The 19,616-nt window shown below is 45.5% G+C and overlaps 1 protein-coding gene across 1 annotated transcript in view; it reads right to left on the minus strand.

Annotated features, from left to right (window-relative positions):
* Positions 1 to 19,616, minus strand: part of PSMD14 (proteasome 26S subunit, non-ATPase 14) — a 1,137,097-nt gene that overhangs the window by 757,155 nt on the left and 360,326 nt on the right. The window contains exon 4 of the mRNA XM_069616337.1: positions 10,666 to 10,785. Coding sequence (XP_069472438.1) covers positions 10,666 to 10,785 — 120 coding nt within the window. The remainder of the gene's footprint in view (positions 1 to 10,665; positions 10,786 to 19,616) is intronic.

A 19,616-nucleotide genomic window follows, 5' to 3' on the forward strand; every position in this document is an offset into this window, starting at 1 on the left:
GTTGGCGTTGGCCACGAAAAAAGCGTTTGTTGCCATAGCCGCGCCTGGTAGTGGGCTTAGAGATTTGGTCAAGAGTCTTGATAGTGTCGAACTCTTTTTTAGCCATCTCTAGGGCTTCATCTACCGCTTTTCCGAAGAGGTTAGCGTCCTCGACAGGTTTATTTATCAAAGACGCCTGTGTCTCTGGTTTAAAGCCTGAGTTGCGCAGCCATACATGGCGCTTTAGGAGTATTCCTTGTACCAGGGAACGTCCTGCTGTTTCTGCCGCGTCCAGAGAGTTTTTAACAATGCTCTGGTTCACTTGGGTTCCTTCGCCAATAGTTGACAGTAGGCGCGTACGTAAAGGCTCCGGTGCTTCCTCGGCGTCTTTTCGCAGTTTGGCCCACTGCGCGTCTGCGTAGCTTGCAAGCAAGGAATTGTTGTTGGCAATTCTTGCTGAGAAGGCAGCCGAGGAAGTAACTCTTTTTGCAAGGGCATATAGCCTCTTGCCCTCCTTGTCAGGGGGTGCCTCACTGGTGGAAAGTGGTACCCCTGCCCTCTTTCTAGTATTAGATACCACTAGGGAATCCGGAATGGAATGTCCCCTAATGTAGAGGGGGTTTGAGGGTGAAGGAGTGAAAAGTTTTTCAATCCGTGGATTGACCCCTCTGATCATTGCGGGAGTGGACAGCGAAGGTATGATCCTTCTCTTCACTGAAGCGAGGAGGGGAATGGTCTGGCTGACCGGGGGTTTTTCTTTAATCACTCTTTCTACAAAGTCCAATTCTGGAGAGAGTTCCCCGGTGTCGAGTTCGAAATGCGCTGCTGCTCTGCGCAACAGTGCATTGAAAGTGGGCTGATCGTCAATTGGAGACGTGTTCCTAACTGGAGAATTGTCCGGAGGAGTTAGGTTTAGGACATCAGTGTCGGAATACACTGATGGTGATTGCCAGGGGTGTGAAGGTCCCTCTTCTGGGTTAACCCCGAAGCCTTCTTCTATAATGTCTGTTCTGTCTTCCAGACATTCCTCCTGGTTCTGTCCTTCATTGTCCATGAAATCATCTTCTTCCTCGAAGTACTGTTCCTCCCCAGTGAGGTCATATACATCTTGGAAGTCTGAGGCTGTGTCCTGCTGGGGATCGACTAGCCTCGGATTTTTGGCCCTGGGGTCCTCCTGAGGCCCTTCTCTAGTCCTCTTGTGAGTTTGAGAGGCCTGGGTGCTCATGAACCTTTCCATCCTCTCCATACAGAGGTGGAGTCTTTCCATTGTTTCATGGGGTACCCCAGAGCTGTCTGGCGGGGGAAACATAGGGTTATCTAACTCGAAATGGCTCGACCTCTCCCAAAGCGTCGAGGAAAGTGTCCCGTCGCCCTCCGAAAAACCTTCAGGTGTGTCGGGTGACTCCCTGACTGAAGGGGGTAGTCCCTGCTTTCCTTCGGGCTTTTTCGGCGTATCCTTTAACTTATGCGTAACGCTCGACGTAATCTTCGGCGTACGCTTTTGGGCGTCGGCTACAGCGATCCTCGCTAAGCTATCGGCGACTCGCTTGTCGGCGACTTGTTTGTCGGCGGAAGCTTGAGTTTTCGACGCTATGGGTATCGAACGCTCTACGGCGGTCTGCGCTTTCTGTTGATGCGCACCGGCCGATGGTTTGGTGGCAGCGCCCTTGTTTGCCGAAAGCCCAGTCGCAGGTCGCGGCGGCGGTTGCGAGAGGGGCTTCGAACCCGAACGGTCCGAGGAGGCCGCCGGTGGAACCTGCGTCTCCTTGGGCGGCGAAGCTCTTTTCGACTTCGTCGAAGAAGAGCCGTGGATTGTGTGTTTATGTGGATCTTTGTGTGCGTCTGTGTCGCTGGGGTGTTCATCCCCATAAGCAGGGCGTGAGCCGAGCCCGTCGGGGCCGGGGACAGACGACGAAGCGCGTAAGCGCTCCTTAGAGGGGGTTTCGACTTCCGTAGCGGAGGTCGTGTTATCGCGTTCCTCGTCACTGTCGGTGGTAGCAGCGGCGGGTGAACCTTCGGCCTTCGACATCGCGTAGGCCGCCCACCTTTTAACCCTTCGGTCTTTTAGAGTTTTAGGCTTAAGAAGCCGACAAGCCGCGCACCCTTCCTCCTTGTGATCGAGGGGCAAGCAGCGGTTACACCGTGAGTGCTTGTCCTTCCAAGTGAATTTGCCTTTACAAAGTGGGCAAAACCTAAACGGTGTCCTCTCCATAGCCGAGGCAATAAATTGCGATAAACACCCCAAGGGAAAGGAAGGGGAAAGGGAAAGGCATTCTCAGAAAGACCCAGAGATGTCCCACGACCCCACTCTCCCTACTGTATATGGCCAGCGAGACCAGGCCACGTGTTCGGCAGCGCCGAAGATTTCCTCCGCTCGACCCTCCGTCGACGATTTTTCTCGGCGGAGAACAGCTACAACTGCGTCGAGGGAGTGTGTATAAATTTTATGAGAAGAAACGACCAAAGGTCGAGGGTTGCAATGGTATCTCAAGGAGCTCCGCGTGAAGGCGACCAGAAGCTGGGCGGAAAAAAACAATCTGAGGGACCTCGACGCGTGAGGGATTGTGGGTACAACGCACGTCACTATAGGGATAGTGTTTCAGACACGCCTTGTCGACGTCCCCTTTTCGACTACGAAAAACAAAATGCAATACTCCGCAGTGACCACTGGATGTCGGACCTATGCACAGCATGTGATTCTAAGCAGATTAACAAACATCAGAAATATGCCTACACATGTCATCAGCCTAGCCTCACCCCACCCAATGCTCAGAGAGCAAAGACAGACCGCTAAAGCGTGTCTTGTCCCGGGGGAGACGTAACCAGGAAGCCAGGCAGCTTCCAGACCGAGGAGTGGTCTAAAGGGAAAGAAAGAAATGCCCACAAAAATAAAATGAAAGCAAATAATAAACAAAAGAATAAATGTGGTGTCCAGTCACCTGCCTGCTCACTAAGCCAGCTGAAAGGAAATTAGCTGAATAAAAGAACAGTTTACTAAAAGTACAATGCTAACAGCCATACCTGCATCATGAATGGTCATGGGGATTCATGGCCATGGGCGGTCAAGAATCCAGAAATTACCCACAAAATGTGCGTGTCCCCTGTGATGAATCCAAATAAGGAGTCCCCTATGCCCCTGACCCGCCCCCGCCCCCGCCAAGAGGGAGTCACCCCCTCTGAGATTAGGGAGGTGAGCCTGCTAAACAGCCTCCATTGGAGACAAGGCAAGTTGGGATCCTACTAAAGGAGAGCCCCACCTACCCTTCTTGGAGCCAAAGAATGGTCAAAGGAGGATAACACCCAACCTTCCCCCTTTACCATAAGTCTGACATATTGAAGGGTTACATGGGAAGCGAAGAGGGCAATTATGTGCAAGGCCCCTTTAATGTGGAAGTCCCGGTTTCTGGTCTATATTTGTCATCACCTTCTTGTGGAAGCCAGCACCAATCACCGTTCCAGGGAGAAACTGGCTGCCGAACATCTGAAGAGGGGTAGAACATCTGCCCTAGAGTGAGGAACGAAGGCCAGCGGAGCCGTGCAAAGGAGGCCCTACATAGGAAGAATACGTGGGTGAAACCTGGAGACAGAGCACGCTGGAGTAAGTGCCACTACCACTGAAAGAGGTGCCAGCGTCCTGAAACGCATATGCCAATGCCTGGAGTGTTGCCAATGAAAAGGCCAGAAAAACCTGCAGCCTGCGAGGGGCCAACCAGGATGGGATGAACGAAACCCATCAATCAACGGTGCCAGAGCCGCCTAGTGCCAAACCGGGGCTAAGCAAAGGACTAAACCACTGAAAGGTAAAGAAAAAAAGAACCGGACTGAGGAAGTCCGGCATCTACCCGAGGTTGCTCAAATAGGAGCCTGGTAGCACACAGAAGAACAAGTTACTTACCCCTGGTAACGTTCTTTTGACTAGATGTTCCTCCCACGCATTCTTCATCTTTGATATTCGGTATCCAGCTTCAGCTGCTTCGGAAAAAAACAATTCGGCAGAGGGCGCTGTGCGTCCATGTAGTCGAATTAATATACCCCGAGGTCCCCCGTCTCGAGGTCATCATCGAAGGCAAATATACCACGGGCAGTTCTGTTTTTTCCTACAATAGAAATACTCGCACAACCACGGGAACAACACTACTCAAATATGAAGGAGTAAAAGCTGTAACAGCATGGGAAATTCTACTGTGGGATAGGTTGCGAGGGCGATGAGGAATACGTGGGAGGAACATCCAGTCGAAAGAATGATACCTGGGGTAACAGCCCTCCAGATAAGGCGCATATGGGCCTTTTTACGCACAGAATTCTTGTCAATACAGCCCTTTTCATTCTTCCTTGCGTACAGCTTCCACAGGCTATTTATAGCAGCACCCCCATAAATCTTGGAGGTCACTGGTGACAGGCTCAAGCTGTCCAGCAGCAGCTTGCAAACCCTATTTACTTTAGTAGTTCACACATTTCCTTGAATGAACCAACTGGGATGTGTCCTGGTCTACTTTTTTTTTTAACACTTAATAATTCTAACAAGATAATACTTTGAGTAATGTAGAAGGGAATGTGTATTTTGTCCGCTTTGTTCAACTGCCTGCATTTTGTAGGCTACATTGTTATTGAAGCATTTTGAATCATGATCATGCTTTTCACATTGCTTTAGGACACAGGTAGTATTGTGTAAAATGAAAATTATCTTAAACTAGAGCTGCATTTCTGCTTCATTCTCCTCTGTTTTTATCAGCTTTAATAGAGGCAGCGCAGTTGCAGCATAATCGGTTTTCTTTTCACCACCGAAGCACATCATTTGCATTTGATGTCTCAAAGTTTTGAAAAGCCTCCAGGCAAGCAGTCGTTTGGTATTTGTGAGCGGGAAAAGCTTTGTGTGCTATATGAAGATATTTTTGTAGTCTTAACATTGTATGCATCTGTGTGCATGTGCATTCATGAAAGGGCGCTGTACATAGTTCGTTGTCTTAGAGAGCAAGGAATAGCTGGACATGTAGTCTGAACTTTACCTTAACTCCCTTTCGGACCACCCGCCCACCACAAGCAGGTAATAATGGATGCAGGTAGAAGCAGTGCAGCTTATTTATTCAGTGGCGCAGATTGTACAGGTAGCTCTGAACAAGATCGCTATATATTCAGTCAGAGTAGCCTAATTTATCAGCAGAGCTAGTATGCGCATGTCATGGCACAGGGCTAATTATTCACAACAGGGCTGATTGCATCATGCCCACATTTCTTAGCAGGACTATGTTTTGGGACAGTACCTGAATTTCTTAAAAGAGCTGCTGTAATGACAAAGCACGAACATGTGTTTGCATTTTCTGCAGCAAGCTAAAGTACTAAGCAAGAACAGTGTGAGCTCGTCGCACCAGTTTCACTACAAAATTCCCAATACCCATTACTGTGCTGTAGAAAACCTTGCATGGAAAACAAAACAAAAATGTCTCCCAAAGAATAGATGGGTAGGGGAATTTAATAAAGTGAGTGTATGTGGATGGGGCGCGCTGTGAGCTCTCTCCCTGCATTCAAAATACAGAAATTTTATTTTACATGCAGGATTTTTGACCTCACAGTAAAAAATGTGGTATTTTCACGTAGATCCTTCCCACCACCCTCCTGAGCTGGTGTGATGCACAGTGGTGGACAGTCTGAGAAGATGGCAATGCTGTCATATAGTTCATCCCTCCTACTCAGCCTTGCGCTTTTCAAAACTTCTGCTTTTCCAATGTCACATTACTGAGTCCCACTACCAAAAATCTAGAACATTATGAATCTATTGACTCATGTAGCATAGTCCAAACAGGCTGAGAGATTTTGACAAGCCAGTTATATGAAACCAGCCTATGGCTATGTGCCTTTCCAAGTCAACAGCCTGTTGGGAAAGTTTGCTCAGTGGGTCAATAACCCTGCTGCAGAGATCATTGTGTAACCTTTACTTCAAATCCTGTTGATAAGTGGGTTATTGCGTCTGCATCAGAGGTATGCGTTTAAGATGTAGGTAACAGACTGTAACAGAGCCGACTTAGCTTTTGACTTATCAAAAGGACTACTAAATGTTCACTGATTTAGAACACACCTCTAAAATATGTTTATTTCGAAAATATATATATATGATGGGTACAGTATACAATGAATGTAGGGGGTAGCAGGAGGGTGCGTGGGGTCTCCCACTGCCTATATGTGTGGTGAAAAGGGTGTTGAATTTTTTTTTTTTTTAAAACAGCATTTTAGATAGTTGCAGTAAAAACGGCACAGTGATCACATATATTCCCGCTCATCTGGCCTGCTATACATGTAATGGCTCGGAAGCAGCATATCCCATGAGGGCTTCTATAGTTGTAATGGCTCAGAACGCACTTCTCATCTGGTCTCTTATACTTGTGATGGCATACAGTGCTAGTAAAGCATCTGCATTCAAGGAAGTACTGCATCTGGTGAGACAACTAAATCTATAATTCACAACCTAATGGCAAAAAGAAGGTTTGCACACATCTAAAAAAGGAGCACCCAATGGTAAAGCTGCACTGGATTTGTAAATGGAAAAGGCATTTTTAGCTTTTTTAATATTTATTGGTGCCATGTCAGAAGACAAAAAAGAGAGAAAGTTAACAAAGTCAGGGGTAGGGGGGCAGCAAGAACAAAGAACGTATTAGACAACCCAAAACAGGCATTTGAGCAACAGAAAGAGCAAGATCAATTAGCTACATAAGAGAGCAACAAAGAAAGTGACAAGGGAAACAGAGGTAAATAATAGGACACACACAATAGGAGTGAGGGATAGAAGCAGAGCAAAAGCGACAGACAGTAAAATAAGAAACCACAGATCAATAGCAGTCAGGGATATCTGGAAATAGAAAATCCAGATTAGAGAAAGGCTGGCCAATAACATAAGAGGCAGTGCAAGAAAGATAACGAAAAGGAGTAGCAACCACAACAGAGAACATGACCAAACAGATGTAGTAATGACATGAGAGAGGAAGGGGACTTATTTCAACCAATACAGCACAATGTAGGAGGGAAACAGTAATAATACAATGCAGAGATGGGAGAGGAAGAGTGAGAGCAACCAACCTCAAAACGTGGCATAGCAACACTTAAGAGCGAGAGGCAGATCATCAGAAAGTGAGAGACGGGGAAACGGAGTAGCAAAGGGAAGGATAGATGGAGCAAAAGCATGTGGTTGTCAAGCAGGTATTGCCAGGCAGCAACAGTAAACCCAAGAGGCAGATAATTGATGCGGGTAGAGTGAGGGACTTGATTTATGATGTAACTAGCTGGCATCTGCAGTAGCTCTCAAAAGAGTTTTCGTGTCCAGGTATAATGAAGATGAAGCTGGGTAGTATGCATCGACAAGTTCTTTGCCAGTAATGTTTTCGAACGGTTCCATGTCTCAAAATCGCGGCAAAAATGGCTGGGAATACAAAATATTGCGGCAAAAATGCAGTGGTTTTGCCACCACAATCATGTAATGGATGCAGGGGATACCCCCGCAACCCCCAGACCCATTATACCATTTAAGGGGAGCGCGGACACCCCCACAACCACTGCTCCACTTAAATGGTATAATGGGGTACACCTTTACCGGGTCAAACCACTGCATTTTTGCCATGATTTTTTTTACCAGCGATATTTTTACCGTGATTTTATTACCCGATACCTTTCGAACACAGTTTTAATCTTTTACACATAAATTGGAGAGTTACCAGACACCTTTTGATTCATTTTTACTCTTGAAATTGGATTTACTCTCCAAATCTAAAAACTGAGTACAGTACTCTCATGCCAAAATCCTATCTAGAGCACTGAGGGGTAAGTAACTTGTGAGACCCGTCAAAGGTCATGTTGAGGAGTCTGGATTGCAAATCAGGTGCAAAACCAGACTTTCTCAACCACGCAAATATGGAGTGGGGTGTTTAGACAGATAGTCGAGGTCACTACTGGAAGGGCAGTATTTCTTGGTCAAATTTTTATTCACAGCCGGATTGGTTTCTGGAGTCTCCCAATTCGCAGCCACCCTTTTTTGGAGAGCTATATGGAAAGGTAATATAGGATCTGTCTGAGGACCCTTATCTACGATGTCTGTCAGATCCTCCTGCTCAAATGGTAACAGAGTCCTACACTAACCCATATATTCCACTAACTTGGACATTAGCTATCTATATGACGCATCAACATGCTCCCCAGCCTTTGGTCTTCCAAAATCTAGCTCAGGCGAGGTGTCGACCCCATTGGCCGTCTGCAGATTATCATAAAGGTCTTTCAAACAGGATTCCTCAGAAATGAAACTTTCAGGCACATTTGGCGTGCCAAATTGGAGGCCAAAGGGTGCATCGTTGTCGGAGGGTTCATTTCCCCTCATATACTGAGGTAAGGTACTTAAAATAGTATCTCTCTGGTAAAGGCATATAAGTTTTTTCATGCATCAATGGGTTGCTATATAGTGGATTTGAAGCTGGAGGAGATGTAAAAAAAAAAAAAACTTTATTTTTAATGCCACAATAGGATTAGATGGGGTGCTTGATGTCGAAAGTCGATGGCGCAGCAGGCATTGATGGCGCAGCTTGCGTCAGCGAAGGTGAAGCCGATGTCGAGGGCTTGGCTGGCGTCGAAGGCTCAGTCAGCATCGATGGTGTTGACGACCTCGACCTATGCTTATGTTTTTGGCGACTAATACTTTGATGACACGTCATCGCATTGAGGCGTCGCCAGCTCTCATTGAGGATCATACCTTCGTCCCGGGGTGCAGGGCACACCGGATTTAGGTGGAGCCCTTTCCTTACTTGCTTCTTTTGAAGGCGCAGTAGAAGCATGGCTTGCCGTGGGTTTCTGCTTTTCAAATATTTTTTCGCATTTCGGCTCTAAAAACTTCCCATTTGGCAGGAGTGGATTTTTTGGTGGGGACAAGAATCCCTGTATGGGGAGGTGTCCGCCAATGAAATCCAAGAAGGCGACCTATGGTACCTCTTTTTGGACTTCAGCAACGATGAGGAGTGGTGGGAGCCACTCCTCGATCTCAACCTTTTAACTTTCTTCCTCAGAGGAGAGTCACCTCTCGACTCGTCGGTCGAAGGTTTTTTGGGCAGGGTAGATGATTTGGGTTTTCGACCTACTGCCAATTTCCCCTTTCGCTCCTTCAGGGCCTTTCCGATAATCGACTTGGAGCAGGCCGAGGTCTTATGTTGCACCCAGAGACACCACAGACCTATACGGTGTGGATCGGTCAATGACATTTTCGAATCACAATCTCGATATTTCTTAAACCAGGTCTTCGGGGTAGTCTGTGTCGACGAAGAAGACATACTCGCGTATGAAGTAATGAAGCACGCCGTATTTCTCGAAGCAATAGCATTCGCGGAAAAACAGAACTGAAGCCAACATGCCTTCCATGATGACATCCGCGAAACGGAGGCCCTCAAGGAACATTGAGTCAACTGCATCAATGCACATCGCCCTCTGGACACATTTTTCCATAGCAGCTGAAGCTGGATATCGAATATCAAAGATGAGGAATACGTTGCAGGACACAATCCATTTCAAATGAACATTCTTGGACTTGGCAGTACCGAGACTCCATGTGTAAATCTGCATAGCACAGGAGAAGGGATAAAATCAGACAAGGATCCTTGTCAATCCTGCCATAGAGATGGAGAGGAGGTGGAACCATTTAAACCAGGCCAATCTCGAGCCATACAGCAGATGGGGAAACAGATCAACTAATCACAAATCGCATTCTGACAATTATGCCATCGTCGTGTATCCGTCTTAGTGGGTGACAGGACGGGATTTGAGGAAGAAAGTGGTGTCAGTTTGAGGAGAGTTGCACCACATATTTGCACATAGTATGATGGTTGAATAAAAATATTGTATTTTAATTATTGATAAACTGATACTTAAAATGGCTGCTTTATCACCAAGTGAAATATTAAGATGACTGACACTCTTTAAAGCAACCAGTGTAATCTGGATCAGGTCTTTAAAACATTGGCTGGTTATTGGTTGGACATTTTTAAAACAACATGCTTTACGGATATTCAAAGCAGTACACTGGAACCAACAAGAGCCGTTATATTTTAGGACTGAGTAAAAATACATTTTGAAAAATCAGACAAAAGGTAATTATAATATGCATCATAGTTGAGCATATGCACTTTGTGTAGGAAAAAATGAGATCCAGGTTAACAAGCTACCAATATTGGCAGATTGAAATACTAAAAAGTATTCCAAGACTATTTAGGCCCTGGTGTGTTACATGATGCACGTGACCATGACAACAAATATTTTTTTTAAATTAACAAACACCATCAAAAAGAGATCTCTAAATAAGAGTGGTTTACCAAAGATTTTAATAAACATAAGTACAGCACAAAAACAATGTGCAAAAATCAAAAGAGAAATGCAGCGAAACATTAAAGGAGGTTTGTATGGCGACGATTGGCGATAGTTCCAAGCCGGGTAGAGAAATGGATGCAGCAAATAGCACAACAATGCGATTCAAAGATGGTATGTCCGGGAATAATTCCTTACTGTGGGGTTTGCAGACAAAACCTTTGAAGATCAACTTTTTTGCTATAAGAGACCATTTCTATGTGTACATTGGCTTGCGTAGCCTTAAAGGGATGAATCTCTTACATGGCAAAGCAAAAGTATGCAATAAGTATTTAAATGGCAGCGTAAATTGCTTTTACTCACCGTTCCAGACTGTGGCATAGCAAATACATCAATCACTCTGACTGTGTAATCATCAACAAATTCTCCAAGCATCAACCCCATAACTTCCATGGGAACACCAGCACGTCCGTGTTTCAACATCTGTAAATAAGCAAATGAGACATATGTAGTGTAAAGTGGTCTTTCATAGAGCAGAACCTGCCATTTAAATACATGAAACTAAAATCTCTTTCATGATACTTCAGTAAGACTACAGTATGGTCATGCACTGGGGTTCCATGTGATGTCACCGGGGAAAAGTTGCCAGGTAGGCCTCGGACCCCCGACCCCTTAAAATTCTTTCCTCAAATATTCTAGGAAGGCTATAATTATATATTATTACCTCCAATCCTAGAATATTTGAGAAAAGTGATTTACTGAAGGGTGCATTTTTAGGGAAATGTTGCCACCTGGCGGCCATTTCCCCAGCAGCATTATCACTGGATAGGTGCACTGGTCATTGTTGGCCAGAGCCAAACTCACAAACCTGGGGTCTAGCCACAAAATGATTCAAAGTAAAGGACCAGTGGCGGACTATAAAACAAAAAGCAAAGGCGATCTTACACAGATTTCAAGTGGAAGCTAATTTCTATACAAACAGCATTAAAATAGAGGAACTTTTTTTACATAATGATTGTATTAGAATTAGCCAAGTAGAAAATCTGAATTTTTTAATTGATTTAGTTGAAAAAGTAATGCAACCCTTCAATATCGGATATAAAAAAAGCACAGTCACAGAAGAACAAGTTACTTACCAACTGTAACATTCTTTCGATTGGATGTTTCTCCCAAGTATTCCTCATCTTAGATATTCGTATCGTCAGCTCTGCTGCTTCGGAAAAAAGATTTTCACACTAGAGGGTGCTGTGCTTGATGTTGTGGCTTCAACGTCCTTCGAGGGCTGCCGTAGAGTGTCAACGTCATCCGTAGTATAAATGGCTCGAGATGCGCCAGTTGTCTTCAGTTCCGTTTTTTCAATATTCTTAACTGATGAGTTGACAAGGCGTCTCCTTTGACTGTATGCTCTCAAGGAACACGATGTGTAAAATACGTAAACTGTACGGAGGGGTAGGGTCGATGAGGAATACGTGGGAGGAACATCCAATCGAAAGAACGTTACAGTTGGTAAGTAACTTGTTCTTCGAATGAATTGTGTCCTTCCAGGGGGGGGGGGAGTACCAATTAATTTTACTCATGGACCGTATGTAGAACAGCCTTAGCAAAAAGACCCCATTCGGATGAGGTGGAATCTAAACAATAGTGTTCCACAAAAGTGTGCATTGACGACCAGGTGACTGCTGCACAAATTACTTGCCCCGGGACACCCCTTTGAAGAGCCGTCAAGTCGCCATGCCCCTAGTAGAATGAGCCCTTAGCCCATCTGGGGGTTATTTACCTGCCAGTCTGCAACACTCTCCAATTGTTAGAACTATCCATCTGGATAAGGTCTGTTTCATTACTGCCAGGCCCAATTTGTGGGCGGTGTATCCAATGAAAAGTTGGTCACTTTGCCAAAATTTTGCCAGTCTAGAAATGTAAAAGCCGAGAGCCCTTTTTGAGTCCAGCCTGTGGGCATGATTATGCACACAGCACCAGAACTCTGAAAAATACAATTGCGCAATACTGGTTTGCTTTCAAAAAGTATGTTACAAAATATTAATTCTCAATTGCAACTTAGTTTTCCATCTTATTAATGATACCATCCTAAAATTGTAGGACATTATGCACAGTGCTTCTGAAACTGAATGGAAGAAAATTCCTTTCATCACAGTGTGTAGTTTCTTTTTTTGAAAGGCTTCAGAGAAATACCTTCCGTTTCAGAGGTGGCTTGTAATTACATCCATGTAGATAAAAATCAAAAGAAGCTTTCTGGTTTCTGCCAAGTAACCTGACCTTTGCACTGCCGTCTGCTCTAAACCTGTGTGTAAATGTACACAGGAAAATACAGCTGTCGTATTTACAAGATTTTCATGCGTAAAAAGGCCTAGTACGCACCTTATCTGGAGGCCTGCTTACAAAAGATCCTGTAACTCACGCAGCCTGCGGGCTGATGTGATAGCCACTAGTAGGATGGTCTTCAAAGTGAGAAGCCTTAGCGGACAAGAATGCAAAGGCTTGAAAGGAATGCATGCAAGGAATTTTAGTACTAAATTTACTTCCCATACAGGGACTTCAAAAAGGGACTGGAGGGTATACGTTAGTGAGACCCTTTAAGAATTGCACAATCAATTGAATTTTAAAGTAAGATGCCTCTTCTGAGGTGCGCTTAAAAATAGAAAGCGCAGCCAAGTATCCTTTTATTGTACCAATTTGGAAGCCTCGATTGGCCAAATGTAGTAGTAAAGAAAGTACCATAGGTGTACCACATAGAAATGGATCCACATTCTTATCTTTGCACGAGTTACTGAACTTGTTCCAACGACACTGGTACAAAGATTTTGTTGCTGGCCTTCTGGCCGAAAGCAAAATCTCCATTAGGTCGTCCGGGAGGTCCCAATCATTTCATCTTAGCCTCTCACAAACCATGCCTGAATGCGGAGTCTCTTGACCTCTGGATGGAGAACCCGACCTTCCTCTTGCTAGAGAAGATCCTCTCTTAGTGGAAAACGTATTGGAGGGCACATGGACATGTCCAGAAGGTCCAGGTACCATGTCCTCCTGGCCCAATCCAGGGCAATTAGGATCATGGTTTTCCTGAACTTTCTCAACCTCCTGATTACGTGAGGAATTGCAGGGACTGGAGGAAATGCCTACAGGAGTGGAAATTCCCAGTCCATTACTAACGCGTCTCCTAATGCTCCTCTTGGAGGAAATTCCCTTGAGCAGTGCAGTTCGCACTTCCTGTTGATACTGGTCGCAAACAGATCCCCTTGTGGGGTTCCCCAAAGGGTGAAGATCTCTAGATGGACTTCCTGAGCTAGTTCCCACTTGTGGGATACTGTACTCCTCCTGCTCAGAGCATCTGCCGCCGTGTTCTGCTCTTCGGCTAGGTAAACTGCCAACAGAGAGATTCCTTCTTTTATTGCCCAGAACCAGAGCTGCATTGCCTCTCTGCACAGTGGTAGTGACCATACGCTTCCTCTCTTGTTGAGGTAGTACATGGCAACTGTGTTGTCTGTCATTATCAGGACATTCTTTACCCGTACAGAGGGCAGAAAGGCCTTGAGCGCTAGTCTGATTGCCCTCAGCTCCAAAAGGTTGATATGTAGTTTGGTCTCCGATGGAGACCAAAAACCATGGATTGTCAGATTGTTGGTATGAACACCCCACCCTGTGAGTGATGCGACCATCACTACTGTTATCTCCGGCCATGGTTGCCAAAAAGATTCTCCCTTGAGAATATTGTCGCAAGCCCACCATAGCAGATCCTGAGCCACTCTGGCCGGAACTTGCAAAAGATATGACATATTACCTGAAAATTGGGACCATCAAGTCCTGAGGGCCCATTGAAGGGAACTCATTCTCCATCTGGCACCAGACAAATGCAGGATGCCATGAGGCCGAACAACCTCAGAAAATTGAAGGCTGGCAGATGCTGGCCATTCTGGAACTTTGTTACCATTTGCAGAATGCGATGAGCTCACCTCGGGAGGAGAGGCTTTGCCCGATGAAGTATCCAGGACTGCTCCAATGAATTGGAGTCTTTGGAATGGTATCCTATTTGACTTCATGTAATTGAGAGAGAAGCCCAGTCTGTGTAAGAAGTGGCAGGTCAAGCTCAGATGTTCCTGGGCCTGTTCAGGTCAACGTGCCCAGATTACCCAATCGTCCAGGTAAGGGTAGACAAGAATCCCACCTCTCCTAGGACTCGCTGCCACTACTGCCATCAACTTTGTGAAAACCCTTGGGGCAGAGGTCAACCCGAATGGCAGCACTCGAAACTGATAATGAACTTCCAATCGCGAACCTCAGGTACTCTGTGCTTGGGATGGATTGGCACATTAAAGTAAGCATCCTGAAGGTCCAATGATACCAACCAGTCCTGGAGTTGGAGAGCCTGAAGGATCTGAGAAAGGGTTACCATCTTGAATGTGTCCTTCCTGAGGAACTTTAAAGTTTCTTAAGTCCAAGATGGTTCTCAATCCTCCATCCTTCTTTGGGATGAGTAAGTATGGGGAATACCAACCCTTGTTCCTCTCCCCTACAGATATATGCTCTATTGTACCTTTGTCTAGCAGGGTTAACATTTCCTGCAACAGGAGCAGATCTGGAATTTTGACAGAGTTGTATCCCGGTGGATGCTCTTGAGGCTTTTCTGAAAAGGAAGGCAGTAACCTTGAGCCACTGTTTCCAGTGTCTAAGCATCTGACATAACGCCCCCGCCATTCGATCAGATGCTGAGATCCTGCCTCCCACCGGAGTCTTGTGGGTCAAGCCCTCATAGTGGCTTTGCGACGGCTGCAGCAGCAGCTGAGGGGCCAGATGCCACTGCTGGGGCTGATCTAGCACCCTTTCCTCGTCCACCCCGAGGAAATTTTCTTTGCCCTCTGACTAGCCTGTCCTTTTCCTCTTCCAAATGAGGAATATAAATGAAAAGTATGGCCCCCTCCAGGAAGATGAGCCTGATTAGGAGTGTTGTTGAGGTTGTATGGAGGCGCTAAGTGACTTAGCTGCCGCCTTGGAGGTCTGCAGCTTCTGCAAACTTTCCTCCGCCTTGCTGCCGAACAACCTCAAGTCGTCAATTGGCATATTAAGAAGTCTGACCTGCACATCCAGTGCAAAGCCAGACTTTCTCAGCCACGCAAACCTGCGTAGCACTGTGCTAGACTCCATGGACCTGCTGATGCCGTCAGCAGTGTCCAGTCCTGATTGAAGGCATTCCCGTATAGCCTCCTTCCCATCATTCACAATCGCAAGGAAGCCGTCCCGCTCCTCGCCCTCAGGAATGTGTTCATCCGCTGCACTAATACAATCCCACAGGGTGTATGTGAATCTTGCAAGGGTGCTGGTCACATTTTTTTACTTTAAAGCCATACTGCTCGAAGAAAAAATATTATGAGATCAGGCATCAATTCTTTTATCATCCCTATCTGGGGGAAGAGAAGGGTATGCAGATTGTCTAGTGGATGTAGCTGCCTGGACTACTAAGCTCTCAGATGTAGGATGCTTAATTAAATAGTCAGGGTCAGAAGGTGGTCTGCATTTCCTAGCGAAATGTTTGTTCACTGCTGGTCCAGATTCTGGGGTTTCCCATGCAGCCATAACCTTCCTCTGAAGTGCTGTGCGAAAGGGAAGAACAGGATCCTTTTGAGAACCTTGACTGATAATGTCCATCATGTCATCCTGTTTGTAAGTGGGTGAAATTCTGTTCCACCCATGAACTCCACCACCCTATTCATAATATTTCTATATGCAGAGTCTGCATGATCAGCAGGGTCAGGCTTGTCGAATTCCAACTCGGGTGACGTGTCTATACCACTAGCTGTTTGTAGACAGTCATAGAGGTCAGACATTTTGGACTGAGGGTCAATTAATTCTTCTGGGACGTCCCTTGTACCATATTTTACCCCAAAAGAATGAGCCGGAGCATGGTCTTCACGCGATTTCTTCGAGGGGGTCTGGGCCGTGGTCTTGAAGATTCACATCATCGAGGCTCTAAAAGCCTCCCATTTACTAGGGGAATCATGTTTTGATGGACTGGTGATAACCCCTATATCAGAGGACGACCAGGAAGAGGGAGATGGGTGGCGCCTCTTCTTCGATGAAGTTTTTCTGACCGACTCCTCGACCTAGATTTCTTCGATTCACCGTTGGGACTTTTCCCTGGACTCCGCTGAGTCCTTATTTTTCTTCAAAGAGGCCTTCGAAGATTCCTCCCCCACCGCCAATTTACCTCTTCGTTCCTTGAGAGCTTTATTCGTCATAGGCCGACAGGTACCGCTCTCGTCAACTCGATGGTCCAGACCGAGTCACTAGAGACAAACTCGATGGGGGTCCGTTATAGACATTTTCTTCCCGCAATTCTGGCACTTTTTAAAGCCAGTTTTAGGGGTAGAAGGGTTAGATGAAGACATCTCGAAAGACTGAAGCGCCGTTTTCGTACACACAAAGCAAAAGCTTTCGGAAAAACAGAACTGAAGCCAGCGGGCACGGCTCGAGCCATTTATACTGCAGATGACGTCGACTCTACGGCAGCCCTCGAGGGACGTCGACGCCACCACATCGAGCACAGCGCCCTCTGGTGTGGAAACATTTTTTCGATACAGATATATAAAATGAGGAATACGTGGGAGGACGCAATACATTCGAAGTATATATACACAACCAATAGTTTACATAATATGACAAAATACATGATCACATAGTATTAAAGAGCTAGTGCATACTCCCTAGGTGTAACAAGGGCACACAAAACCCAATCGTTGCAACCCAATAACTAGACCATTAAGACAAATGAACCAAAAGAAAGGACAATTAAATCATCCCAATGCCCATCACAATAAAAACCAGGCCACTTAATTATTTTCTTCAGCAGGCCATCTGCATTTTATTTGTATTTACTGCAGCCATGAACTATATTAGAAACTAGATCATATCAGCGTGAATTTCTTGCCAACTCCAGTTTCTGCCCAGCCTTCTTCAGGACAGAAAATATTCAGACCACAAGGGAGAGCATCTGGTCATCTAAAATGCAGCTCGCAAATGGAGAGGGTCTAAATGAATACACTGTTGGTGAAAAAAATCACTCAATGTCTGACATAGGAAAATTGACCCAAAAAAAGAAGAAAACTAAAGCATGAATGCCAACGTTGATGCAAATCCGCATGGGACACATGTCAATGTTATTCTATCACCTCACCCAGCGACCACACGAGCACCGATCAGCCCACTGCCAGAAGGCGAAACCCAAAGTCGCAGTGCTGGTCAGCAGATGGCAGTGCTTTTTTGATCAGCTTTTTTAATACGTGCCCTAGGTTTAGAAAAACATCCAAGAGCTTAGAGAGAATCTCCCTTATGGGCAATTTTTTCAAAGAAGAAACCACTGTACATTTAATGAGGATTTTGAATACCAAGTCCAGCAATTAGCAGATAAACTCTTGGAAAGTGGCTATCGACGTACATTATTTGTGAACCATGCTCTCATCGCCGAATGTTTGACTAGAGAGACACTGTTGACACCTCGCGTCAAACAGAATCATCAGAACCAACTATTATGTGTGACATTTTTCTAACCATACAACATGGATCAAAACATTTTATCAAAAAAGACTGGCATTTGGTGACCAGCACTGTATGTGCTATCAGTCCACCATTATTTTCCTTGAATAGAGGCAAAAACTTGCAAGATTGTTTGGTCCATTCTAGATTTTTGCATGGCTGCTCCAGTCCAGGCCACATTGGAAGCATCATGGGCATGTGGGTTGGCCATGGCGACAGGGCATCACCCATGTGGTGACTGCAGCATCTGCAGATTTACAGTGAATACCACTGAATTTGTGCACAACTCTTTCAGATGGAATTTGAGCCACCTTACTATCTGCAACTCTACAAATGCAGAGCATGTTATCAAATGTCCTTGCCATTTGGTGTACATAAGCATGAACACACGGAAGGCCGGTACAAGAATCAGTGAGCATCGCTCACAAATTCAAACTACTGCGTCAGCCCCCATGGGCCAGCATTTTTCTGTAATCTGTAAGCCAACCGAAGTACAGATGACATAACATGGCTCATCATTGAACAATTCAAACCTGACTGCCATAATTACACCATGACAAACAGGCTGCTCAGGCTAGAGCAGACTTGGATACATCGTCTGCGCACGCATAAATCTGGTTTGAATAAGGAGCTATAAGAATGAACACCTGTGGGAGACGCATGTGTTTATCGTGACTCCAACCAAACATCGATCATCATCTCTCTAGCTCAGTCATACTCCATTCAAAAATAAATGGTTTTATTATGTAAAATGTTTTTAAAAACAATAGCACCAAATAATCTCCAGTCCACTCTCGGAGGACTATCACAAAAATGAGTGATGGAGTTAGTAAAAGTGACTCATAAAAGCTCAAAACAGATATTATGCTCATGACAAACTGTACTTCTAACAACAAATTCACTTTTCTTATATCACAGTTGTCGGTCTGGACTGGTCACCTAAATGCCTTTCCTCTGGCCATGTACACTATTCACTCAGTACTTCAGTATTTTCTCTTGGCCAAAAGACATCGGTAACCACCCAACAGTTTATACCTACTCTCAGATGTCATGTATCCATCTCAGACCTGTTTATATATCCTTTAATGCACTGTGCATTGTACAAACACTGTTTTGTACAAACAGACTTATGTGGTTGCGGATGTGTTTTGGCCATCACACCACTTGAGCATCATTCATAAAGCATATTAACGAGTGCACCAAAAAGCATCAAACAGGGTGAAATGTTGATTGTGATGAATTGAGGGAATTCCTCCCTTGTCTACCCCCTTGAGGCTAGGGAGGTGAGCATGCTCCATAAAGGGTCGAGGCAAGTGGGACCTCAATGGGGAGACTCCCCACTTAGAGGACAGGAACTCCCGTTCCAATGAGGAACTCCCCAATGCCCTCCATGCGATAGCCTATATGGAACTAGCCAATACACTTACATCCGAAGTTCCATGACTGCAGTGAAGGTATGCCATACCAAACGAGACGGTGCAACTCCCTTTAAATAATCCTCTTCAATAGACCAAGCAAAGATGGTTGAAAAGAAAATGACACACCAAAGAGCGAATGTGAGCTGAAGGCAGAGAGAGACCGGGGAAGCCCCCTGTGCGTAAATCAAATGGAAGAGGCAAAGCCAACAGACCACAGAGCCCGCAAAATTCAGGACGGCTATGAGCTGGGAAGGTTGGACTGCAGAGCTCGATGGTGGAGTAACCATGGAGAGCTAGAGGTGGGCAGGGTGCCCTTTCAACTATGCAGACACCATCACAGGGAGAAAGAAAGTCCCT

The sequence above is a fragment of the Ambystoma mexicanum genome, chromosome 9 (genome assembly GCF_040938575.1).
Source record: "Ambystoma mexicanum isolate Mex_15411 chromosome 9, UKY_AmexF1_1, whole genome shotgun sequence".
NCBI classification, from domain to species: domain Eukaryota; kingdom Metazoa; phylum Chordata; class Amphibia; order Caudata; family Ambystomatidae; genus Ambystoma; species Ambystoma mexicanum.